Genomic DNA, 22,207 nt, shown 5'->3' with positions numbered 1-22,207 from the left:
AGAGCTGGGTGTTGTCTGCATATTGGTGACACCCAAGCCCATACCTCCGAGCAATCTGGGCAAGGGGGCACATATAGATTTTAAATAGCATCGGGGAGAGAACTGCTCCCTGCGGCACCCCACAATCAAGTGTGTGCCTCTGGGACAGCTCACCCCCGATTGCCACCCTTTGTCCCCGACCTTTGAGGAAGGGGGAAAGCCATTGTAGGGCTAGCCCCCCAACCCCTATGTCGGCGAGGCGGCGGGTCAGTAGCTGATGGTCGACCGTATCAAATGCGGCCGACAGATCTAATAACATCAGCACCGCCACGCCACCTCGGTCCAGATGCCGAGTTGTATAGTTGTTCAGACTGCTGCAGACATTGTAGTTAATGTGTTTTATTTTCTTACATTTGTAAGTAACAGTCAAGTATACCTGTATAGAAAACAGACTAAGCAAAGTTTGTACTGCTAATAAAGGACTGATATTAAGATAGTAGTCTTATTGCAAATTAATTTATAGTACTAGGATGCTGTACCAGGCTCACAAATTGAGTTGGTTGTCTGATGCAGCAAGCTATTGAGAGTGAAAAATAAGCAACATTGAGGCAGACAGCACAGGATCTACAGTTATCAGGCTTTTTGTGACATTAAAGAAGCCTTGACAATAACTTCAGAATCAGACTGTACTACTTTATCCCTTCTGCAGACCTTCCATGTTGCTGCTGCTCTTCCCACCGTATAGTTGCTATATAATGGTTTTGTTACAAAAATGATAGTGCACAATGCCTTGGAGATGAAGGGTCATGCTAATATAGTGGTGCAGCAAACGCTGCATTCTGATTTGGGGAGAATATGCATAATTCTTATAAGGCTGTTTTCTGTTAGGGAGATTTCGATAACTTATTTTATACTTTTGCAGGTCTCTGGAAAGGCAGCATACAGATTCCATGAATAAAAAATAATACCCAAATTTCTCAGTCAACAAATTACATGATCAGCCAGGATGCCTGAGAGCCATCAGGACTAGTTGGACTAAAGTTATTTTAAAATGATGGCAGGCCAAAGTAATAAGAGGAGAAGAAAGAATAAGTAGTTGGCATATACTGAAAGGTTAACTGCTCTGGCTGTTGTCCCTGTTGCTGATAACATAATTTACTGAATGTTTTGTTGATCTAGCAAAACTAGATAATGCAATGAAAGAGAAATAGACTGGTGTTGAATGTGGAAATACAAAATAGGCTGTTTATTCTGGCTGTGGAAAATGAATGGTTCTGATAGAGATGAAGGACTGGAAGGATATATATGAGACCAAAAAAAAGGGATGGGGGAGATTGTAGTCATGGAACCTGTCTTTAAAAACATACAGAATCTGATTTTTATTAACTTAATCTTGTTGAAGTTCCTCATTGATAAAAGATATTAAAAATGTAATTAAGAGGGGGATTTTCTTTTTGAAAGAAGACATTTGGACACACTGAAAAATTTATTTTTTTATATCCTCCTTATGTCCCCAGTGGGGACCCAAAGCATCCTGTAACATTGTTCTCTTTTCCTCTGTGCTGTTCTCACAACAGCAACAAATCTGTCAGATGGTGATGGAGCAAGGTCACCCAACATGCTTCCTTGCAAAGTAGGAATTTGAATCTGGTTCTTCCAGATCCTCATCTGATACTGTAGCCCAATGTCACTTAAGAGTGATGATTACATTATATTAAAAAAAATCCTAACATATTTTTAAAAGCCTTAACATTGGCAAAATATACTTGGGTATACCTTATTTGAGAATATAGATATAAAACTTTCAGTCACTTTTATTTAGAAAAGCTTGTGTCTTGTAATATCTAAACGATGACAAAAGTATCTCTTTTGTTTGTCTTCATGGATTACGCATTACTGACAGTTTAATCTGTGTAAATGTGGTATAATAATACCAATGTCACTATGTAGGCAAAAACTGACAGGTTAGTTTTCTCCCAAATGGAGATGAATGTGATACAGCCTTTTCAACCCTTAAGCCAGGATATATTAGAAGAACTGAATTTGTAAGAGATATAGTAATCATTCAAGAGGTCAAATTAACTGACAGGATAAGTTGCATCTGTACTGGACCCAAAAAATCATGGCAGAATAAATGAAACATGAAGATAAATGAGGAGAGGGACTTTAATGAATAGAGCTGGTTTTTGGCATGGCATCACCAATGTCATTGTTCTGAACTTGGATACCTCCCATTTAATTACTGACCTGGATTGACTCCACATGTATCTCATGACGTCCTGCTTTCGTACAGCACAAAAGCCTTGTTTGCACATTGAGAAAATGTCAAAATGAATTTGGGCATCATGATTGGGCCTTTCTTTCACCTTGTCTTCTTGCCTCCACCCGTTGGGTACAATGTGCAAATGATGTTTGTGGATTAGAGTCCTTGTAAACTATAGTCCTTACCAGACAAAATTGGGGATTAATGGCCATTGCTTGCTAGACTTGTGCATGGTGGAGCAAGTTTGGTGTAGTGGTGAAGTGTGTGGACTTCTGGGAGAACTGGGTTTGATTCCCCATTCCTCCACATGTACCTGCTGATGTGACCTAGGGTCAGCCACAAGTTTTCTCAAAGGTGTTCTGCTTAAGAGCATTTCTGGGAGAGTTCTCTCAGCCCCACCTACCTCACAGGGTGTCTGTTGTAGGCTGGGGAAGAGAAAGGAGATTGCAAGCCACTCTGAGACTCCTTTGGCTAGTGAAGGGTGGGTTATAAATCTAATCTCTTCTATTTGTGTATACATTTTTGGTTTGTGAATGTGTGAAGTGTCTGTTGCACCATTCTACAAGTTTTCACGTCTGGATAAAATGTTAATCTGGGAAGCAAAATAATGCCAATAGATTCAAGTGAGACATGAAGTTCAAGTCTAGCTGAATCTCTTCATATGAAAGTTAATAAGACATGATAGTATATAATAAGAGTTAAACATTATTGGGAAGACATAACCAATTTTATACCACATCGCAAATTGACTCAGCTTATGATAGTGTTTGAAAATAAACATGAAGTGTAAATATGCATCACATATCACAGCAGGAACCTGTAGAATCAGCCTTTCTGGCTATGGAATGCCATGTCTGATATGACCTGTGCATCCAAGATTGAATCTAAAACAAAACACCGGTACTCAGAAGTGCATTCAAGATTGATAATTGATACATTTCAGCCACTTTGTTAAAGATGCATACCCATATTGTAGCTTTAATTTATAACATGGTTAGAAGCTTAGAACAACATTAAGCAGCTTTTCTTATTACTTTCTCCTCCTCTTGTTGCTCTTATAGCTGATATTTCGTTAATGTGGATGGCAATTTGAATCAGTGATAAGCTTATCTAATAGCAAGCATTGTTGCAGGGAGCCTTTTTTCCAGCGGTAAAGGGGCTATCTGATAAACCAAGAATATGACATCATGGTGCTGAAATATAAAACAGGTTTTTAAAAGTTCCTGCAGACCCATAGGCTGTTAGCTCGCTCACTTGGACATGAGTAAGAATCTGTCACATTAAAATTAATGTTAATGATTAGTTTGAAATTTCTGTAAAATAGTAGCATAATAACTGAAATATACTATGGTTTGATTAAGTACAAAGAAACAGTTAATGATAGGTATTTGGTTCCATGTGACATTGTCTTTAGCTTTCTACATCTGCCATCACAATTTAACCTCATAATCCTTTAATCTAGGTCATATTACAGCATGATTATAAATTATTACACAATTATCCGCACACATGAGTGCATGCAGTTGCTGTTAGGCTAGACAGAACAGCTTTACTCAAAGATTATTTGTAGAATCCACCTATTCTCTATAGTGAAAACAACCCACTATTCATATTCATTGTGTCTATAAATCCTTAAGATACATAATTCTGACTTAATATTTGTACTTAAATATTTGCTAACTTTTTGCAAAATGAAAGGGCTAAATAAATTAAGTCATCTTGACCTCTGAAAAGGAGGGACCATTACTCATTAGAGTGTCTACTTTAGAAGTAAAAGTCCCTGGTTTCTGTTTTTGGCATATTTTATTAGGCTGTAGGCCTGGTAAAATGTTCTCCCCGTGTTTGTTAGTATAAAACACAGCATAATGCTCTTAACAATGCAAGTATATTCTCAGTCTGTTTAGAATGGCTCTTTAAAAACTGTATTTATGTTAAGCGTGTGTGTGTAGTTACATAGAGAAAGAGTCCAGTTATTTGTCAGGTTTATGCTAGGAATTTTAAGTCATTATGACACTGCTTTAATGAGCTTTCCATAATTTATAAAAAGAGGGGTAGGGAATCCAAGCAGTTTGACAAAAATAGATGTTTGAGTTATGGTGATCCATTTTTGTATGAGGATTTGGAGGAACTAGGTTTAATTGGAGGGAAATACTAATTAATTGGAGGGAAGTATTCAGGTGTTCAGCCCATATTACACGAATGTTCAGATCTTGGTACTACTTTTCCATTTCTTTCTAGGTCCATTCAGAGTGCTGGTTATTGCCCTTAAAGCTTGCCATGGTTAGTATGATTGAATCTGAGCCACTCTATTAATTCATTAGAACAATAGAGTTGGAAGGGATCTCCAGGGTCATCTAGTCCAAACCCCTGCACAGTACAGGAAATTCACAAGTCCCTCCCCTCCCCCACACACTGCCAGTGTTCCTTGTTCCATGCCCAAAAGATGTCAAAAAACTTTCAGGGTCCCTGTCCAAACTGGCCTGGAGAAAAATCGCTGTCTGACCTCAAAGTGGCAATCAGCATTTCCCTGGGGATGTGTGACAAACTGCAAGGCTTTTATCAAAGCAGCAAGGAGTCAAGAGAGCTGCTGCATCACATGACTAAGAGCTGTGACATCAGACTGCTTAGAATTCTGAGGAACTGGGGGGGAAAGAAGCAGTGAGTGAGTTGAGAGGGTCGGTCAGAGCATTCAGACCTAGAGAGCAGATTTGTGAAGAAGCAGCCAGTTTGAGGGGAAACTCTTGCTAGAGACTAAATTTGTCTGATTACCTCTAGAGAGAGAGGGTAGTTAAATAAAAGGAGCCTCAAACAGGAAAGCTCCTTGGTGTTAAAAGAGTCGCACACACTTCTCAGAGAAAGCTTTTACCCAGTAGAGAAAAGACTCAGAGTCTGGAAAGGCTTGCCAAGGAGCCGGAGTAGAGACAAGGACAGTCTCATGGGTCAGGCAAAACAGAGACATCCTTCTGGCTTCAGAATACTGCGCAATTCTTCCCTGGCACAGTTCCAACCCCTTTTTAACTGCTCTCCTTTCCAGCCCTCTCTGCCTAACGAACCAGCCCAACCCCATCCCTTTTCCAAGTTGTCTTCAGCTGTGCTCATTTCCTGGCCACAGCTGGGTGTGGGGTTCTGCCAAGCGACTTCGGCCTGGGGCATTTTTTTCTCTTTTGTTTGTTGGGGATACTCCTCTCTTGAGTGGCTTCTGGGGATGTGTGGGTTTGAATGAGTTTTCAGTTTTGTTGTTTGACCCTTTGAGAGCCCACCACTCTGTGCTTGGTGATTCAAGATGGGCACAGTCCCCACTTATAGGACTCTCTTTTTCCTTCGGTGACAGGACAAATCCTTGAGGCACTCCACTTGTCACTCCTCTCCAAGAGGATGAGGTACCATTAACAGGCACTCTTTGGGCTCAGTCTGTCAACAGTTATGGATCCCCACCTAATAGTAATAGGATCCAAACAACATTTTACCAACTTGTCAACAAGAATATTATGTGGAATCTTGTCAAAAGCCTTATGATCAGTTAGGGTCCATTAAACCATGGTTTGAATTATCTAATCATAGTTACTGTTAATTATGGTTTCATGTGATGTATATGTTCTAGTTTTTGGTTTTGTGTTTTTGTATTTTAGCTTGGTTTTAATTTTTGAATGATGCATTTTTGTTTGGTTTCAGTGATTTTTACCAATCACATTTATTATGTATGTTTTAAATCTGTTCGTTGCCATGGTGACCTCGATAAGATCAAAGGCGGAGTATAAATTTTATAAATAATAAAACAAATGCAGGTATTTTAGATTATTCCATAGTACCACCCTCACTCACTCCCTGGATCCATTCGGATACCATGCAAAGCCAAGATTTATTTTAAATTTAGTTAAGCTTGTGGAACAGACCCACTCAGAGTCACAAAAACGTGTCTTGTCTTGCTAAATCCTGATTTCATACTTGGTTGGTATCCAAGCTTGCTTCATGGTGTGCATCAAAGTTCACCACATTGCCAACTCCCTTACCATTGACCACTGAGAGTGTGAGGGTGCAGATGCACAGGATGGGGAAGCTGCTTGCCAAATTTGAGGTTGTTCTGCAAAGGTGGTTCTGAGCACTCCTTGAAAAGCATGCCCATTCTTCACTTAAAGATGCTATATAGGGTGCAAAATACCACCAGCACTTTCACCTCCAGGTCTTTGTTGAGAACAGCAATGTTAGCACTTCTTTTGATGGCTGAATATACACTTTATTGGCATTTGACTTTGGCTGTGATGGTAGTAACATTGTAGGGAATCATGTAGAGATATGGTGTAAAAATATTTTTTCATGGAATTTTTTTCTTCGGGGATGTCCAAAAGATAACTATACCAAGGTAGTTCCAAAGGCACTTATTCTAGATGGCCTCCTTCCTCACATCCATGATCAATAGTTTGCTTGGTTGACAACCAATATTCCTCCTCATTCACTTGGATGTACCTACTGCTGTCCAAGATGCTTCCCAGTTATCAGCTGCACAGACTTTTTTCATACCCAAGGGTTGAAATTCTTAAGCTGATGGCCTCTGGAAAAGTAGAGCAGCCATTGAAGCCATAATGGCAGGATGAGAGAGGGACCTTCAGGAGTTCCAGCTTCCTTTTTGTGCCATTGGTGAGGTGGATGCAGTTGTACATCCTTTTAACTGGTGAGCCTATTAAACACTTTATGATCCAGGTTGCTGAGTTCCACCTGGATGCACCACCTTAGCTACAATTAAATTAGTGACTCAGTCTTGACCATCAGTCTGTTCATTGGGCTGGTTTTTCTTAGATTTGAGGTCATTAACTAAAATCAAGAGTGTAACTAAAGCCAACTATGTTGGCATGGTGTGGCAGGTCAGACCTCTGATTCTCTGTTCAGGTACTGATCCTGGAAGTAACGTCTCCGTTACTCATGTGAGTCATATTTGTATTCTGGTGTTAATTGATGAAATGAAATCTCGGTATGATTTATATGTTATATGTTGGTGGAGTTGAAGAGGTCATGTATAACTATTTTTGTGTGGGAAAGATTGATATAATAGTTTTTCCTATAGATCTTTTAAGATGAATTGGAAACATTACATTTACCTTAGCAACTGCTTGTCCTTCTTTAAGGAGGTCCTTTTAAAATGTTGAGAACTACAACTTTGTGCAGAAGCTGGGTTTATTTTTAGCTATTTAAGAACAATTAAAATGCTCATACAATGCCCTGAGATGATTTTACTACATGATGGTTATAATTTGAGTCCTGCGTTCCTCTGGAAAGGCAGATACACAGATGAAAATTAAATATATACAAATAAGAACAGTCACCTAGACCTTTTTCTATACATGCTTCTTGGGTTTTAGACAGCATGCTCTACTTTATGTAAGTAGATCTTCAGATTTTTTTTCCCCCTTACAAGGGGAATAAATCAGTTGCTTCTGCCCAAAGATACCTAATGGTAGGGCATCAGGGGTGGTCTTAGTGGGTGGGGCTGTGGACAAAAGAAAAGGGGCCCAACATCACCCCCAATCAGGGGACGAGTACTTTGTGTTAGATAGGAAGGAGCCATGCTGTTGCCGGAAGTCAGGTGCCTGAGGCCTGAGTCCCAGATGGAGCAGGTGTAAGTGGTGGTGAGAGCATGTTCTTTCCCTGTTAATTAAAAAGAGTGGAATCATGGACATTTGGTGGCCCTCCCATTTGCAGGGCGTGGGGCAGCTGGCCCTGTTGGACTGTGCCCTTCCTCCCCTGTTCACGCCATATGACATGTTTTACAAACGCGTACCTTTTTTGCCCCACTGATTTCCATAAAATGCAAAGTAAAGTGGGAGTGTTGTATCTTGCCCTAGATAATGAATATGAGTAAAGCCATAGACATACTAAAAATAACAAGGGAAATAACGTGGTTCAACATAGATGGAAAAAGTAGTCATTGCCATTTTGCAAATATAATTTTTTGGATGGTATGCAATCATGCTTGAGAGAAAGCAAAACAGCAGCAATAATTGCATTGGCAAATATGTTGCTGTTGTTGTGGATATTCATATGGAAACATCACCAAAAACAGTTGAGGCGAGAAATAATTGTGAAAGCAACCATGGTTTGTAATGAGGTACAAGTTGAAAAGTTGAATTCAGTCCTACTTGCATTATTGTTGCAATTCTTGTAATATATCCTCCATCCAGATCTGAGGTGCAAAAAACATTGATTCTCTTTGCTGTTCATTAATGACTTAAAGCAGGAGTGTCATACATGTGGCCCGAAGGCCAAATCAGGCCCACAGAGAGCTCCTATTAGGCCCGCAAGCAATTCTCTGTCATCTGCTTCCTTCTGTCTCTCTTGCTTCCTTCTTCATCACATTACCAGGCTCACTCAATCACACAGGAGCAATAGAGTAAAACCTCTATATTCTCCATTGGCTGACCAGCACATGAAGCAACTTATGTACACAAGCTCATAATGCCCAGCCATTTCATGCTTTTCCCTGGGTCTTAGGCTTAAAGCATTGACCATGAGATTCTGTAATGAATGTCAATAAATCAGAAGTAGGTTTGCAACTTACAGACACATACCCGAACAACACCTGAATAGCATACTCAAGATTGCTACAGCACAGACCATTGTCTCCAGATTTTGATGCAATAATTCAGAGCAAGAGATGTCAGTTATCAGAAATTTAAATAAACAAAATTTTACAAGAGTGCTAATCTTTTAAGCATGTTTTATTTTAAGTTTTTAAAAAATCTTTGTGCTTGTCTGTGTCCTTTATAAAGTTTGTCTTTGCTACTTGGCATTACATTTTATGACACGCATGGCCCGGCCTGACAAGGGCTTATTTATGTCAGATCCAGCCCTCAGAACAAATGAGTTTGACATGCCTGCCTTAAAGGCGAACAAAATTTGTTACGAGTAAGAGCTTTTGTGAGTCACTGACTCATGAAAGCTCATACCCTGCCACAGATTTTGTTAGTCTCTTTAAGGTGCTGTTGGACTCTTGCATTTTTCTGCTGCTACAGACAGACTAACAAGGCTACCCATCTTGATCCATCTCCGAAGTAGTGGTAATTACCTACGAAGTCAGGTTTGGGATCCAAAGTATATTTTAAAAGTATATTTACATATGAGCCCGCCCATTAATTTAGATTTGCATGAGATGTTCCTCTACATGCATTCAGTCTTTGGAGGTAAGATAAGTGGGCATCATAGGTGATTTTTTTTCCCTGTTGTGATGACAAAGTTATTGAACTCCCTTCCCCATAGAAGTTAAGCATTTGGTGCTTGGTGAAACCATTTTTATTTTCTCAGGGTGGATTTCTGTTGATGTGTTGTAATGAGTAATCTCTCTTTTCTTTTCTGTTTTGTCCTCTCATTTTATTTTAGCAGAATGCTTCTGTAAGCTTTAAAATTAATTTTAAAAGAAATTGTTCCACATGTTTATACTGTTTTTTCCCTGATATTTCTTTTATTGATTTCTTTATAACTTTGATTTTTTAAAATAAGAGCAGTAGTGATAAATGTGAAATATTTTAATATGTATTGTATAGGTCAACACTTTACTGTTAGGCAGTAGTTTCTACACTCCCTAACTCACATGACTCCCACTTCTTTCCCATAGTAGCCTTTATAATGGAAGGTCACCTTAGCAAAGGTAAAAGAGCCAATTTAGAAATCTTTTCAACCTCAAGGAGAGGGGAAGGGAAGAGAGGAGTGTACAATATGGAAGTGAGGGAATTCCTTTCTGCATGTCTTCTCAGTTCATTGTGAATGCCAGCAAGCTTTTGCTAGCTACTATATACTTTCAAGGTTGCCTAAAGAAGGGTGAACACTAAAGATAATGTAAAAACATCAATCTTACAACTTTTTTGATTTTTTTCAGGCTCAAAACAAAGAAACAAATGTCCTGGCTGCTGCAAAGGTGATTGATACCAAATCAGAAGAAGAACTTGAAGACTATATGGTTGAAATTGATATCCTAGCATCATGTGATCATCCCAATATCGTGAAACTTCTAGATGCTTTTTATTATGAAAATAATCTTTGGGTAGGTATCTACTATTGTCCAGAGCTGCATGGTTTGGGGAAATATTGTGGGTTAGTCCATAACTGATCATATTTTGTATAGAAGTTGGCTATCACTTTTAGAGAACAAATTTTTATGCTCTTGTGTTTGCAGACTATCTTATAAAATATCTGTCGAGTACTGTATTGAGTTAGTAAATATTTAAACAATTGAGATGTTTGCTACTGGTGTTGAAAAAGGGTTTCTAGTCTTGTATTCTGAAAGGGATAAGTTACCTGCATATTTCAAAATGTCAGACAGGAATGAAGACATCCAAATTGACCTGGTGAGACTTCACTGAGGGAACTAAGTAGCCTGCTGTTTAAGAAGTATGTGGTTCTAGGGACTTGTTGAGGTGGATGAGCAGCTTTCCTTCCTCAGACTCAGGGAAGGGTTGTTCTGCCAGGCTGAGTGAAGGTATAGTCCTTCCTCAGGACCCTCTGTTATACATATGGGACTTGGAGGAAGGGTGGAAAGAGTCTGCTTCTTGCTTCATATGGGACTGGTCAGTAGCACTCAAACGAAATTTAGTACAAGATGAGAATGTGATCTTTTCCATTGGAGTCAAGAGGTGGTGATTGCAACTGGGTTGGGATGTACTTGGAAACAGAATTTTTCTTGTAGCTTCTGATCAGTGCCAAGTGAGTGTGCAGTGCTGAGTGTGCAGTGCTACTCCTCCCCTTCATACCATGTTTTTTGGGTATTGTTAAGTCCAATGTAAGGTAAGTAGATAACCCATTGCTTTCTTCCTTTCCCCAGTCATCAGTCCTTGGAAAATGAATATTGCTGACTTTCTGTGCTTTGAGCTTAGAGGTGCGGAGAAGCACTTCTGTTTGGTCCCAGTTTAAAGTGGGCTACCATGCAATTAAAATTATCTAGAAATATTTCTTGCTACTTTTTAACTTGTCGCTGCTTAGATTAAAATGAGACATGTTTGTCTGCTGTTTTGTGCATGACGAAATACTGGGAAGGTAGAGGCAGCACCTATAAATGAAGGCTGGTTAAGGCCAGCCAGATCTGTGGTACTCCAAGACAATTGGTAGCATTTGAGCTGTGACTGTAGAATGCCTGGAGAAACAAGCATCTCCTGAAGAAGATTGGCTTTGCTTCATTGTCATCTGTAAACATAACACGGGGCAGTAGTTCCATGCTGCTTTCCTCAGATAGTGGAGTGAAGAAAACACATGTTAGGGAGAGCTTGTCTTCCTAGGCAAATGCTACTTTTTTCTTAGGAGCTGTGAAAGTGCCATGAAGAGCCATGAAAAGTGTAAGGGAAAATGACTTTCCATTTAAGCAGAACAATACATATTTTTGTAAGCAGAAAATTTGGTATTGAGAACAGAACGTGGGAGCCTCAAAGCCTCTGGTATTTTTGTGTGTGTGTCTCCTTGTCGCCTTACTTAACAATTTAAAAGAGTCATGTAAAGGAAGCAGACTTTGTGAGGTTAATTAATCTTCTTCACTTGCTTCAGATATTGGGCTTTTCTTGATGCTGAGTTGCGTCTACCTTTTGTACTTTTTTCTTTGAAGGTATATACAGCTCTACCCATAGGCATTAATTTATGGTTTTCAAGCCTAAATCTACCTTAGAGAGAATGCCTGGGCAGAGGGGAAAAGAATTGCAGTGGGTTTTGTTCTCTGAGATTCTGGCTTACAAAATATCAGATATAAATTTCATCAGATTTCATCTGTAGGCTCTAATCTGATCAGGAAAAAATAATGGAGGGAAGGTAATTGATTAAGCAATGATCAGAAACCTTTGCCTGTATAGATAGCATAGGTTTGTTTGTTTTTTTAAATTAAGTTTCTGTGTACTGCTGATAAGCCAAAAGTTAATCTCAGTTTTAAACAACTGAATGTTTTTTTCTTATGCAGATCCTGATTGAATTCTGTGCTGGTGGTGCAGTGGATGCTGTAATGTTGGGTAAGTGCAATCAGTGCATTACCTTGCGCTATAAATTGTCTTATGCTGTATATTACAGATTTATTTAGTATATGTATATTCTGCTTTTCCATTCATGTTCCACAGTTTATGTAGCACAGTTTAAATAGTAAATGAACATTTTTACAAGGCTTACATTTAATTTTCTGATGTAAAAATAAAGTATATTAATCGTATGGGATATAATGCAGCAATTTCTCAAAGACTAAATCTCTTGCTTTAGATAAAGTTTTAGGGGCACTTTTAAGACCAACAAAATTTTGTTCAAATTGTTCAAAGTTTGAATAAAACTTTCATGGTCTTAAAGGTGCCATTGGACTCAAACTTTGTTCTACTGCTTCAAACAAATATGGATACCCACCTGAATCTATGACTTTGGGTGTTATGTTTAATTTCTCATTGGATTTTTGGATAGATGGAATTGTGTCCCTGAAAATATTTAGTGTGTTAGAAGAAGGTTACATAAACTTACATGACTGTATTGTGGTGGCCGCATATCTGGAAACAATCCTCAAAAATTCTCATGCATTCATGCACCCTTTTCCTTTTATGTGGCTGCTGGACTAAGGATTGCTTGGTTTGTAAGAAACCATAAGTTGTTGTGGCATCTGGATTCATATGCAAGATGGTCCAGTTTTTTATTGGGTTGAGACATCACAACTGCAGCTCATTTCAAATTTTTGGGGGGAGGGGGCACAGAAATGGACTGTTTCATTTATAGCTATTTTTAAATACCTTCCAAAGCTATTTTACTTTGGAGGTATGAAATGCCATAGTAAAACCTTATTTAATGTATATAATAGTCAGATTACGTTTGATTATCCGTATAGTAAAATGAGGCATGATTTGAATTTTGTTGCATGCATTAAGGTATTTAACCTTTATTTGTTTGCTAAGCTGTTTATTTTAGAAGTACCAGTCAATACTAGTTGCAAAGATAATTTTTGTATCTAAGTACATTTGTATTTCTTGTAGAACTTGAGAGGCCGTTAACAGAACCACAGATCAGGGTAGTTTGCAGGCAGTCTCTTGAAGCACTGCATTATCTACATGAAAATAAGATAATCCACCGGGATCTAAAAGCTGGCAATATTCTTTTCACATTAGATGGAGACATAAAACTAGGTGAGTATTGTACAAGTTACTCACCTGCTATCTCTGTTTTGAATTGTACCAGTGTAAAAGGAAACCTCCTGGTTTATATTATTTTTTGGCAGTACTTGCATATCATGCTGCCTAAGAGGCGTAGGTAAGTTTTGTTGACCTGGAAAATAAGTAACTGAAGTGACTATACTAATTAAGCATAGAAGAATTATGCTGAGACTTCAGAGAGGCAGCTCCTGTGTCAGTATTCGTAATTGTTTGAATGTGTGCTGAAAACTGGCAAGTGGCAAAGCTTTTGGTGCACACATACAGGATACTTTTGCATCTAGCTCACTGTTCTAGCACCTGCTCGAGGAAGATTGCCAGCAGTCACTGTTTTTAATTTCATATGATTGGGCAGTCAGTTTAGTCCTAATGGTGTAGCATACGTGCAGAATCTGGTCAAGTCCTATAATGCCTTGCTCAGAAAATGTCATGAGGCTGATTGGCGGTATGGTTAATAAGTCGTCATATCTGCCCATCAAACATTGGCTTAACCACTCAGAAGCAGCACCCACTCTGCACAGAGAGCATATGAATAGGCTCTCTGTATCTTGAAGTTGAATGATACTGTGACTGTCATAGCTTGAGATCTATAGTAGATCTATTTGTGTTGATTTATTCTTTATAAAATTGCTTATGCTATTAACTTGATATTGTAATTAATAGGCAGGTAATGCACTTTGTATAAGTATTATACAAAGGCATTAAAAAAGGTAAAGGATTCCCTTTGCAAGCACCAGTTGTTTCTGACTCTGGGGTGATGTCACATCACGACATTTTCATGGCAGACTTTTTAACAGAGTGGTTTGCCATTGCCTTTCCCAGTCATCTACACTTTGCCCCCAGCAAGCTGGGTACTCATTTTACCAACCTCGGAAGGATGGAAAGCTGAGACAATCTTGAGCCGGCTACCTGAACCCAGCTTCCACCAGGATTGAACTCCTATTGTGAGCAGAGCTTGGATTACAGTACTGCACACTACGGGGCTTTAGGCATTAGGGAAAGCCAAAACAGATTTCAAAAGCAGCAGAGGTAGTAGGGATAGATAAGCAGAAAAATGTATTAACTTTTGACATTTATTTTCACTGTTGCCATTTTTAGGGAGGGATTAAAATCCTTCTGCCATAATAATTGGGCTCATTTTTTTATTTGCGATAGTATATAGAGCTTCTTTATTGAGGGCATACTTTGAAACATTTTGTAATGGATCCAACACAAAATTTCCACTTGCACTAGAGCTCTTGTGCAAGCAGAAATGAAAAAGACTCTAGTAAACATGTGTGCTGTCAAATGTATTATATCCCTTTTTGAGTTTCAGCTTGCATAAGATCATGTGTAACCAATTTTGGGCACCATAAGATATATAGAGGAAAGTGCTAGATGTTGCATAAGATGTTACACAAGTGGAACCATACTAAGCCCAGAGCTTTTTTGGGTAGGAAAAAGCCCAGCAGGAACGCATTTGTGTATTAGGCCACACCCCCTGACCCCAAGCCAGCAGGAACTGTGTTCCTGTTCAAAAAAAGCCCTGACTTTGTCCATTCATTTGCATTCACACATCTTTTTATTCATGCCTGCATATTGGAGCCCGCTGGAGATAGGGATGAACAACTGGGTGATTTACCTCTTGCATACACACATCCACCCAGATTTTTTCTTCCAGGATGTAAGCTCTTTAGTGGCTTGACAAGTCCAATTTCCCTTTCTCCTACATTGCTCCCCACCCCTTAACTGATTCTCAACTGTTTTGAATTTTCAGAGGGCAATAAGTATGCTCAGTTCTGATTCAGTGGTTTTTGGCATGGATTTTTACTTTAATTATGACTTTTCTATTCTTTTCTATGGATGGGCCTTTTGTGGCCTTTGTTATTCATTCAGCTGTGCAGCTTGCTGTAGATACAGTTGTGGTCTGCATGGAGTTGTGGAGGGTGAATGGTTATACAATTTGGAAATTCACACAAGTATGCATAAGAACACAAGAGAAGCCTTGTTGGATCAGGCCAATGGCCCATCCAGTCCAATACTGTGTCACACAGTGGCCAAAAAACCTAGATGTCATCAGGAAGTCCAGGATGCAAAACTCCCATCAGGATTTGATAGGCTCTCATGGGCTTTAGCTCAATGTGCTCCATCTTTTTCTGCTTTTCTCCCCTTTCAGAAGACTCAACTAGAGATGTAGGCTTCAAAAATTTGCATAGTTTCAGATCCATATTTTGAGTAGGATACTGTTTCATTATCCAGTTACCTGTTCAGGATTTGGGTGGGTGGCTGGATTAAGAACCATTGTTTTTGTCATTATTTCCCCCTCAACACTTCAGGAGCAGTGAAGAAGGGATGGAAAGCGAAGAAGGTAGTCCTGGATGTGGAATGCTGGAATTGTCCAGGCTGGAGACCTGGTGCCAGCTTAGATGGCAGCAGAACTGACTTGATGGCTAGGAAAGGGGCAGGCATGCTCCTGGATTCCCACAAGTCTTGGCTGTTGCAGCAGCCATTTCTTCCCCTGCCACTGGCTTTTTGTTTATTTTTTAATCAACAGTTGAAGAGCATTATATTGATATGTGTACCACGTTCTCTGAATTCTCTGCTTTCAGTTTTTTTAAAAGTTTTTAACTCCTTTTACTGATGTGCTATATCAATCAATCAATTTATTTGGCCAATGACCAGTGCAAGTCAATAGCAAGAACTATTCAATAAAACATTTAAGAATAGAATTGGTCTAAAAATAACAGAAATATCTCTAAAATGTAACATTTAAAATCCATATGTAAGAACTTAAGATCTGCACCAGTTAGATATATTTAAAATTTAGATGTACATAATGTACATGTACATAAATTTAGCACAGCTAATAGTGACCTGTGCGTTCACAGCCATCAAAAGCTTCTTTAAAATATCAACATCAGAGCAACCTAGGTAATTCTTAAGCAGAGGGGAAATTACATTAGACCGGACTTGGTGATAGAAACAGTGACAAAATAGTACACATTCTACACATTCTACCTCTTTACATGGACACGTTCTCTCCTTGATTCTAAAACTGTGGATTGGAGGACTTGCCATCACTGCTGTGCTATAAAGAAAGAGTGTTGATCAGGCTGATCCCTTCTACCCTTGCTTTAACTGTCTCTCAACAGCATTGAACATTTCTATTTCCAGAAGCATATTTTCTTAAGGTTGTTTGGGGGATTATTTATTTTTTGTTATTTTACAGTCACGGGTTCCCCCCCCCCCCCGATACCTAAGGAAGTCCCTCAAGTATATAGAAAGCCTTTCTTTATTACTGTGTGGTTGGAAGAGGAGACAGCCCATATAATGTTTGATATAGTGATGATGTTAAAACTGTATCCTAACCTGGAGTTGGCAACGGTGATTCACCAGGAGGAAATGGCATTGTACCTGTCTGAGGCCCTACCCTCTCCTGGCTATACCCCTTAAATCTCCAGGAATTTACTAACCTGGAGTTGGCAACCTATCTCCTTCCCTTTATCTGCTCTGATTCCAGCTTTCCATCACTTTCCACCTCCCTGAAGCCTCAGTGTAGGAAAAGTACAGTATTTCTCCACAGTGGAGGGGGAGGGGTGGCGGCAAAAGCAGCTTACATTATTCTTTTCTCTCCCCCCTTTGATCCACACAACAACCCTGTGAGGTAGGTTAGGCCAGAAGTCTGTGACTGGTCCAAAATCACCCCATTAGCTTCTGCAGCAAGAACCTGGGACTGGCAGATCCCACTGCTCCTGTGTCCTCCTCAGACTGCACCACAGAATCTCCAGGAATTTCCCACCAACCTGGAACTGGCAGCCCTAGTCAGGACTGGCCCCAATGAGTTTTGCCTCAGAGGCCTTTCAGACCAACATCTGTCTGATGATGTTGTTGGTCTTAAGCACAGGACTTCAGTCTGTCTCTGTGTCTTGCTTTCCCTCTATATCTCTCTCTGTGTATCTGGCCTGTTGCCACAGGATGGCATTTTTCCCCCTTTCCAGAGGAGGATAGGGAGGAATCCTCAGCCAATCAAAGGAAGCCTTTCTCTGGCTTTTTCCCTCCTCCTTCCTCCCTCAGCCATCTGAGGGAAGGATTTTTCTCTCCCCTCTGTGAATCAGTGCGACAGCTCATGGGAGGGTAGGGAGAGCAAGTAACTGCAAGAACTAAGGTTGGTTGCCTTTTACTGACAGCTTTGCTTGCTAGCAACAGCCACTCGGGCGGGAGAGAGGAACAGACTCAACCATTGGCACACAAGTATTCTTGATTGATAGTTTGACAGGCCAAAGGTTGATGCACCATGGTCCCACCCTGTCCCAACCAATGAGGGAGCTTGAATTTGCCAAGATGAAAAGATAGCTCAGTGAAAACAGCGCATGTCTCTTAGGTTTGCTCTTAAGATACAATTAACATGTTTGGGCTTCCACGATAGACAGCCAAAATTTGTGGTCACTGATGACAATGACCCTTCACTGCCTCTGAAGAAAATAGTCCCCTTCGGACAATTTGCTAGGCTTCAGAGATTTCTGGAAGCAGTAAGAAGTCTTGTTACTTTAGAATGTGTCTAAAGTTCAGTACAACTGTAGGAGTAACTTCTCCTACCTTGTTCCTACCAGGAGAAGGCTTGCCACAGCACACACGTGGGTCTTCAGAGGTCATCAGATGACAGCTAGTTTTTACTACTTTGGAGTGCATCCAGAGCTGAATATTGCGTTTCAGATTTGCCTGCACTGCTTTCATTATACTTTTGCATGCTTGCTAGATTAAAAGATTCTTGCACTAGTTCTAAACTGATGAGTGTTCTTGCTTAAAAATTCAAAAGTTATAAATATTATAAATGTCTTCAGACTAAGTAGTAGTAAGCATATGAGGAGTTGAGAGTTTTCAGTGATGCAGCTTGGCAGGTGGTAATGAAAAAGAATTTTTTCTGATTTGAAAAAATTGCATGTTATCAAAGTAATCTCATGTTATGAACATAAAATTCTTAACTAGTTTTCTCTCATTTATCTGAAGCCGATTTTGGTGTGTCTGCTAAAAATACAAGGACAATTCAGAGGCGGGATTCTTTCATTGGTACCCCATATTGGTAAGAATGCCACTTCATAGCTGTGTCAGAGTAGACTATTTAATATTATTTATTCATGAGTTATTCAGAGAACTTTTCTATGCAGGCAGTAGTTGCACAATACTAAATGATTCACAAAGTTACTTAGGTAAGTTATTAGGGACTGTGGTCTATACTACTGTGTTTAGTTTACACAGTACATGCTACTATGTAATTTTTGTATAATTTAATATGTCATGTTAAAACTTATGGTTTCCTTCAGTTCTATTTTTAGATTTCTGATTGGCTCTACAACCCTAATCCTGTTGTATTAATATCCCATCCTGTCAACTCTGTTGATTCACTCTGTGTAATCTGCCTTGTGTCCAAGTGAGAAAGGCATACTGTAAATGATATAAATAATAAAATGGAGGGCCTACAAAAAATGCAAGGGGGATTCCACCTACCTCCATCAGTGTCTGGCACAACTCCCTTGGACTTCAGCCACAGCAGTGGTGGTGTCTGGGAGCTCCAAGCCTAGAGCAGCTCCCCACGTCTTCATCTGAGCTCTGAGTGGTTCCTGGGTCTTGCTGCTGCAACTGAGCCCACCAGCAGCTGTCAGGCTCTATGGCCAGGCCCTCCAGTAGCTCCGAGGCGGTGTTAGTAGCACAGCTGTCTCTGTTGCAGCATCAACCACCCAGACCCTCTCTGGCTGCTCCACAGTAGTGCATTGTCTGTGCATGCAGAGACAAGCTTTTTATTGAGGGAAGATTTAACACACCCCATTTTTCTAAACTTTTCAGATTTTTCTGCAAATCTAGGGTGTCACCCAGGTTTGCAGAAAAACCCATTTGGGGTAAGTGTGGCCGCATCTGCGGATTTAGGTATCCACAGATAGGAGGCACACTTGAGAATTAGCTATATGGATAAATAATGCAGTGTCTTGAATACAATAAGCAATTTGAATGACTGAGAACACTTAGAACTTCTATTATTAGTATGTGTGTAGTACCTAATTGTTCAAATGTTGCAGAGTAGTCTTTAACAATCTTATGTAATATTTGGCTTTCTTTTCTTTTTCTTTTTTTACCTTAGGATGGCTCCTGAAGTGGTAATGTGTGAGACATCTAAAGACAGACCTTATGATTATAAGGCTGATGTTTGGTCTTTAGGCGTTACCTTAATAGAAATGGCTGAAATAGAACCACCTCACCATGAACTGAACCCTATGCGTGTTCTGCTGAAAATTGCCAAGTCTGAACCGCCTTCTTTGGCACAACCTTCAAAATGGTTAATTTACTATTTTTTTAACTTTTAATTTCTCTGGACTAGTTATTGAAATAGCATATGCTTTAAATAGAGTTCAAAAGTAGTTTTCACTGAAAAAGCCAACTAATCATATTAAACTTTGCTTGATATAGTTAGAGGTATATATTTCATTTGAAAACTTTGGCAGATGTGGTGTTACAAAGCAGGGGGAAACTGCATCTACTGAAATAACATCTTACATTAAAAAACTCTCACCTTCTTTCCTCTTTCTTTTCCCCTTACTTTAAAAAGAAGCCCAATCAAACATAAAGAGTATAGTAATAGTGACAATGACATTTTCTACCTTGAATCTTCACAAATGTTACATATGAACCAGTTGAAGATCCCTGTTCTAGCTTTCAGTTGAACATGTGCACACTGAAGAAAGGATCTTCTTGTCTCAAGCTGGGAGCATGGTTGTCTGTCTTTAACTATGGAAGCAAACTAGCATATCCAGCGCATCAGGTTTCATATAATGATATACAATATAATTATTATCCTATAGGACAGCAGATATGTGTGACAAAAGGTAAAATTTCTGTTTTGAAACATAATTAGATACATTTGTTACTTTTTTCTTCAAGTAATCTGAAAGACCCCACTGAACTTTGCCATTGTTCATCCTCTTTCTTGCCCTGTTTTTGTGCTAGTAGGTCAGTTATGACAGACCCAGACAGAGGAACAAAATGCCTTTATTCAATTTGCGTGTAGCTGTGTTAGATTTAAGTTTCTTTTATGCAGGTCAGCTGACTTTAAAGACTTCTTAAAAAAATGTTTGGAGAAGAATGTAGATGCCAGATGGAGCACTGCTGAACTTCTCCAGGTAGGAAGAATGAAATGTCTCCTGTGTTTATTCCTTGAGCGTCTACTCATAATGCATTAATTTTACTTAACAAATTCAATTGAATGACACAGCATATGTTCAGAGTGCCATCAGACATGGCTTACTAGAGGGACAGGAGTCTTCATCAGCTGGTGAGCTGCTACAATGTTTATGTATTTACATTATATAACTATTTGTATCTAGTTATGTTTGGATTTGTTATTGAAGTATACATATGAAGTATACAGCCAGGACTCAGCCAACAGAGGGGCTATCGCTGAGTGGCACAGCATCTGCTCGGCTTGCAAAATGTTCCAGGTTTGATCCTGTGCATTTCCAGTTAAAAGGAACCAGTAATAGGTAATATTAAACCCTCAGCTTGAGTCCCTGGAAGGCTGCTGTCAGTCTGAGTAGACAATACTGACCTTGATGGATCAGTTTTCTGATTCAATACAAGACAGCTTTGGGTTTCATGACCCGAAAAAGGCAGCTTGACAACTATGCATAAGGGAATTCTCAAAGAGACAGAGATATGGCAGTTTGTGCTTTCCCCCACCATTATTGCCAAAACCCTTTTTGAAGTTGAGTTTTCAAATATAATTGGGGTGTGTGTGTGAGAGAGAGAGAGAGAGAGAATAAATCACAGTGGAAAAGATATTGGGCATACATGTGACCCTGGGGATCTCAAACCTTGTTGCTACTCATGTTGGGAACCTTTAATGTATGCCTATCTGCCTTTTACTTGTTTCATGTTGTAAGCCACCTTGAGCAGTTTCTGGAGCAGTGCTACATACACTTGCTGCAAACCCCCCCAAAAACTGCTAATTTGAAGAGCCACCAGAAGAAAATGTGGTAGGGTGGATAATTTTTTAATGTAGCTGCATTCTTACTTTTGTCCAGAATGTTGAAAGACCTCTGAAAGAGCACAAAGCAGAACGAATAGTTTTCTGAAAGAACAGCCTTTGTTCTGGCAGTGTAAAAAGCACAGAACTGTTGACCAAAAAGAGCAAATAAATAAGTGGAGTTCGCACTTGCAAATATAAAATGCTAATTTGTTTTTAGAAGTATAATTGGTGTAGGTTGTTCTTAGAAGTCTCATTTGGATTTTAAGTTAATAGATATGATGGACACCCAGATCTTGAAACATAATAACAAAGTCAGTTCCTATTAGGGGAGCAATCCTGAACAGGTCTCTTCAGGAGTCCAGTTTTATTCACTTACTACCAGGAAAGTGTCCTTAAGATTCCAGCCTGAATTTCCTTTAATTTTAAGACTGTGGTCTTGTGATGAGCTCTGCATGGGTCTAACTTTAAAGACTGTCTGGAAACTTAGCTGGTAACGAATGCTGCAGCTTGTCTGCTTGTTGGGAGCCAGAGAGAAATATCCATATTACACATATTTTGTGAGCACTGCACTATCTACCTGTTTATTAACAAGCACAGTTCAAGTTGTTTTTACCTTTAAAGATCTGCATGGCCTGGGGCCTTCATCTCTAAAAGATCATCTCTCCCTCTAAACTCCCCACTAGCAGTTGCATATCAAGGCCTCTTTTAGTACCATGCTTCAGGCAGACTTAAACTTCAGCTGCTCAGGCAGGTTTTCTTCTGTGACAGTACTGTGGGACAGCCTTCTTGCTGAAGGTGGAGAGAGGTGCCTCCTTTGGCTTTGCAGAACTTTTA

The 22,207-nt window shown here is 39.5% G+C and overlaps 1 protein-coding gene across 2 annotated transcripts in view; it reads left to right on the top strand.

Annotated features, from left to right (window-relative positions):
• SLK (STE20 like kinase) overlaps positions 1-22,207 on the top strand; it is a 62,650-nt gene that overhangs the window by 8,648 nt on the left and 31,795 nt on the right. For both annotated transcript variants that reach the window (XM_060241714.1, XM_060241715.1), the window contains exons 3-8: positions 10,107-10,271; positions 12,165-12,213; positions 13,207-13,356; positions 18,367-18,439; positions 19,493-19,687; positions 20,447-20,528. In XM_060241714.1, the coding sequence (XP_060097697.1) occupies positions 10,107-10,271; positions 12,165-12,213; positions 13,207-13,356; positions 18,367-18,439; positions 19,493-19,687; positions 20,447-20,528 (714 nt within the window). The remainder of the gene's footprint in view (positions 1-10,106; positions 10,272-12,164; positions 12,214-13,206; positions 13,357-18,366; positions 18,440-19,492; positions 19,688-20,446; positions 20,529-22,207) is intronic.

The sequence above is a fragment of the Heteronotia binoei genome, chromosome 6 (genome assembly GCF_032191835.1).
Source record: "Heteronotia binoei isolate CCM8104 ecotype False Entrance Well chromosome 6, APGP_CSIRO_Hbin_v1, whole genome shotgun sequence".
In the NCBI taxonomy this organism is placed as follows: Eukaryota; Metazoa; Chordata; class Lepidosauria; order Squamata; family Gekkonidae; genus Heteronotia; species Heteronotia binoei.
Note: the sequence above shows the minus strand (reverse complement) of the source record. Positions and strands in the feature narration are given on the sequence as shown.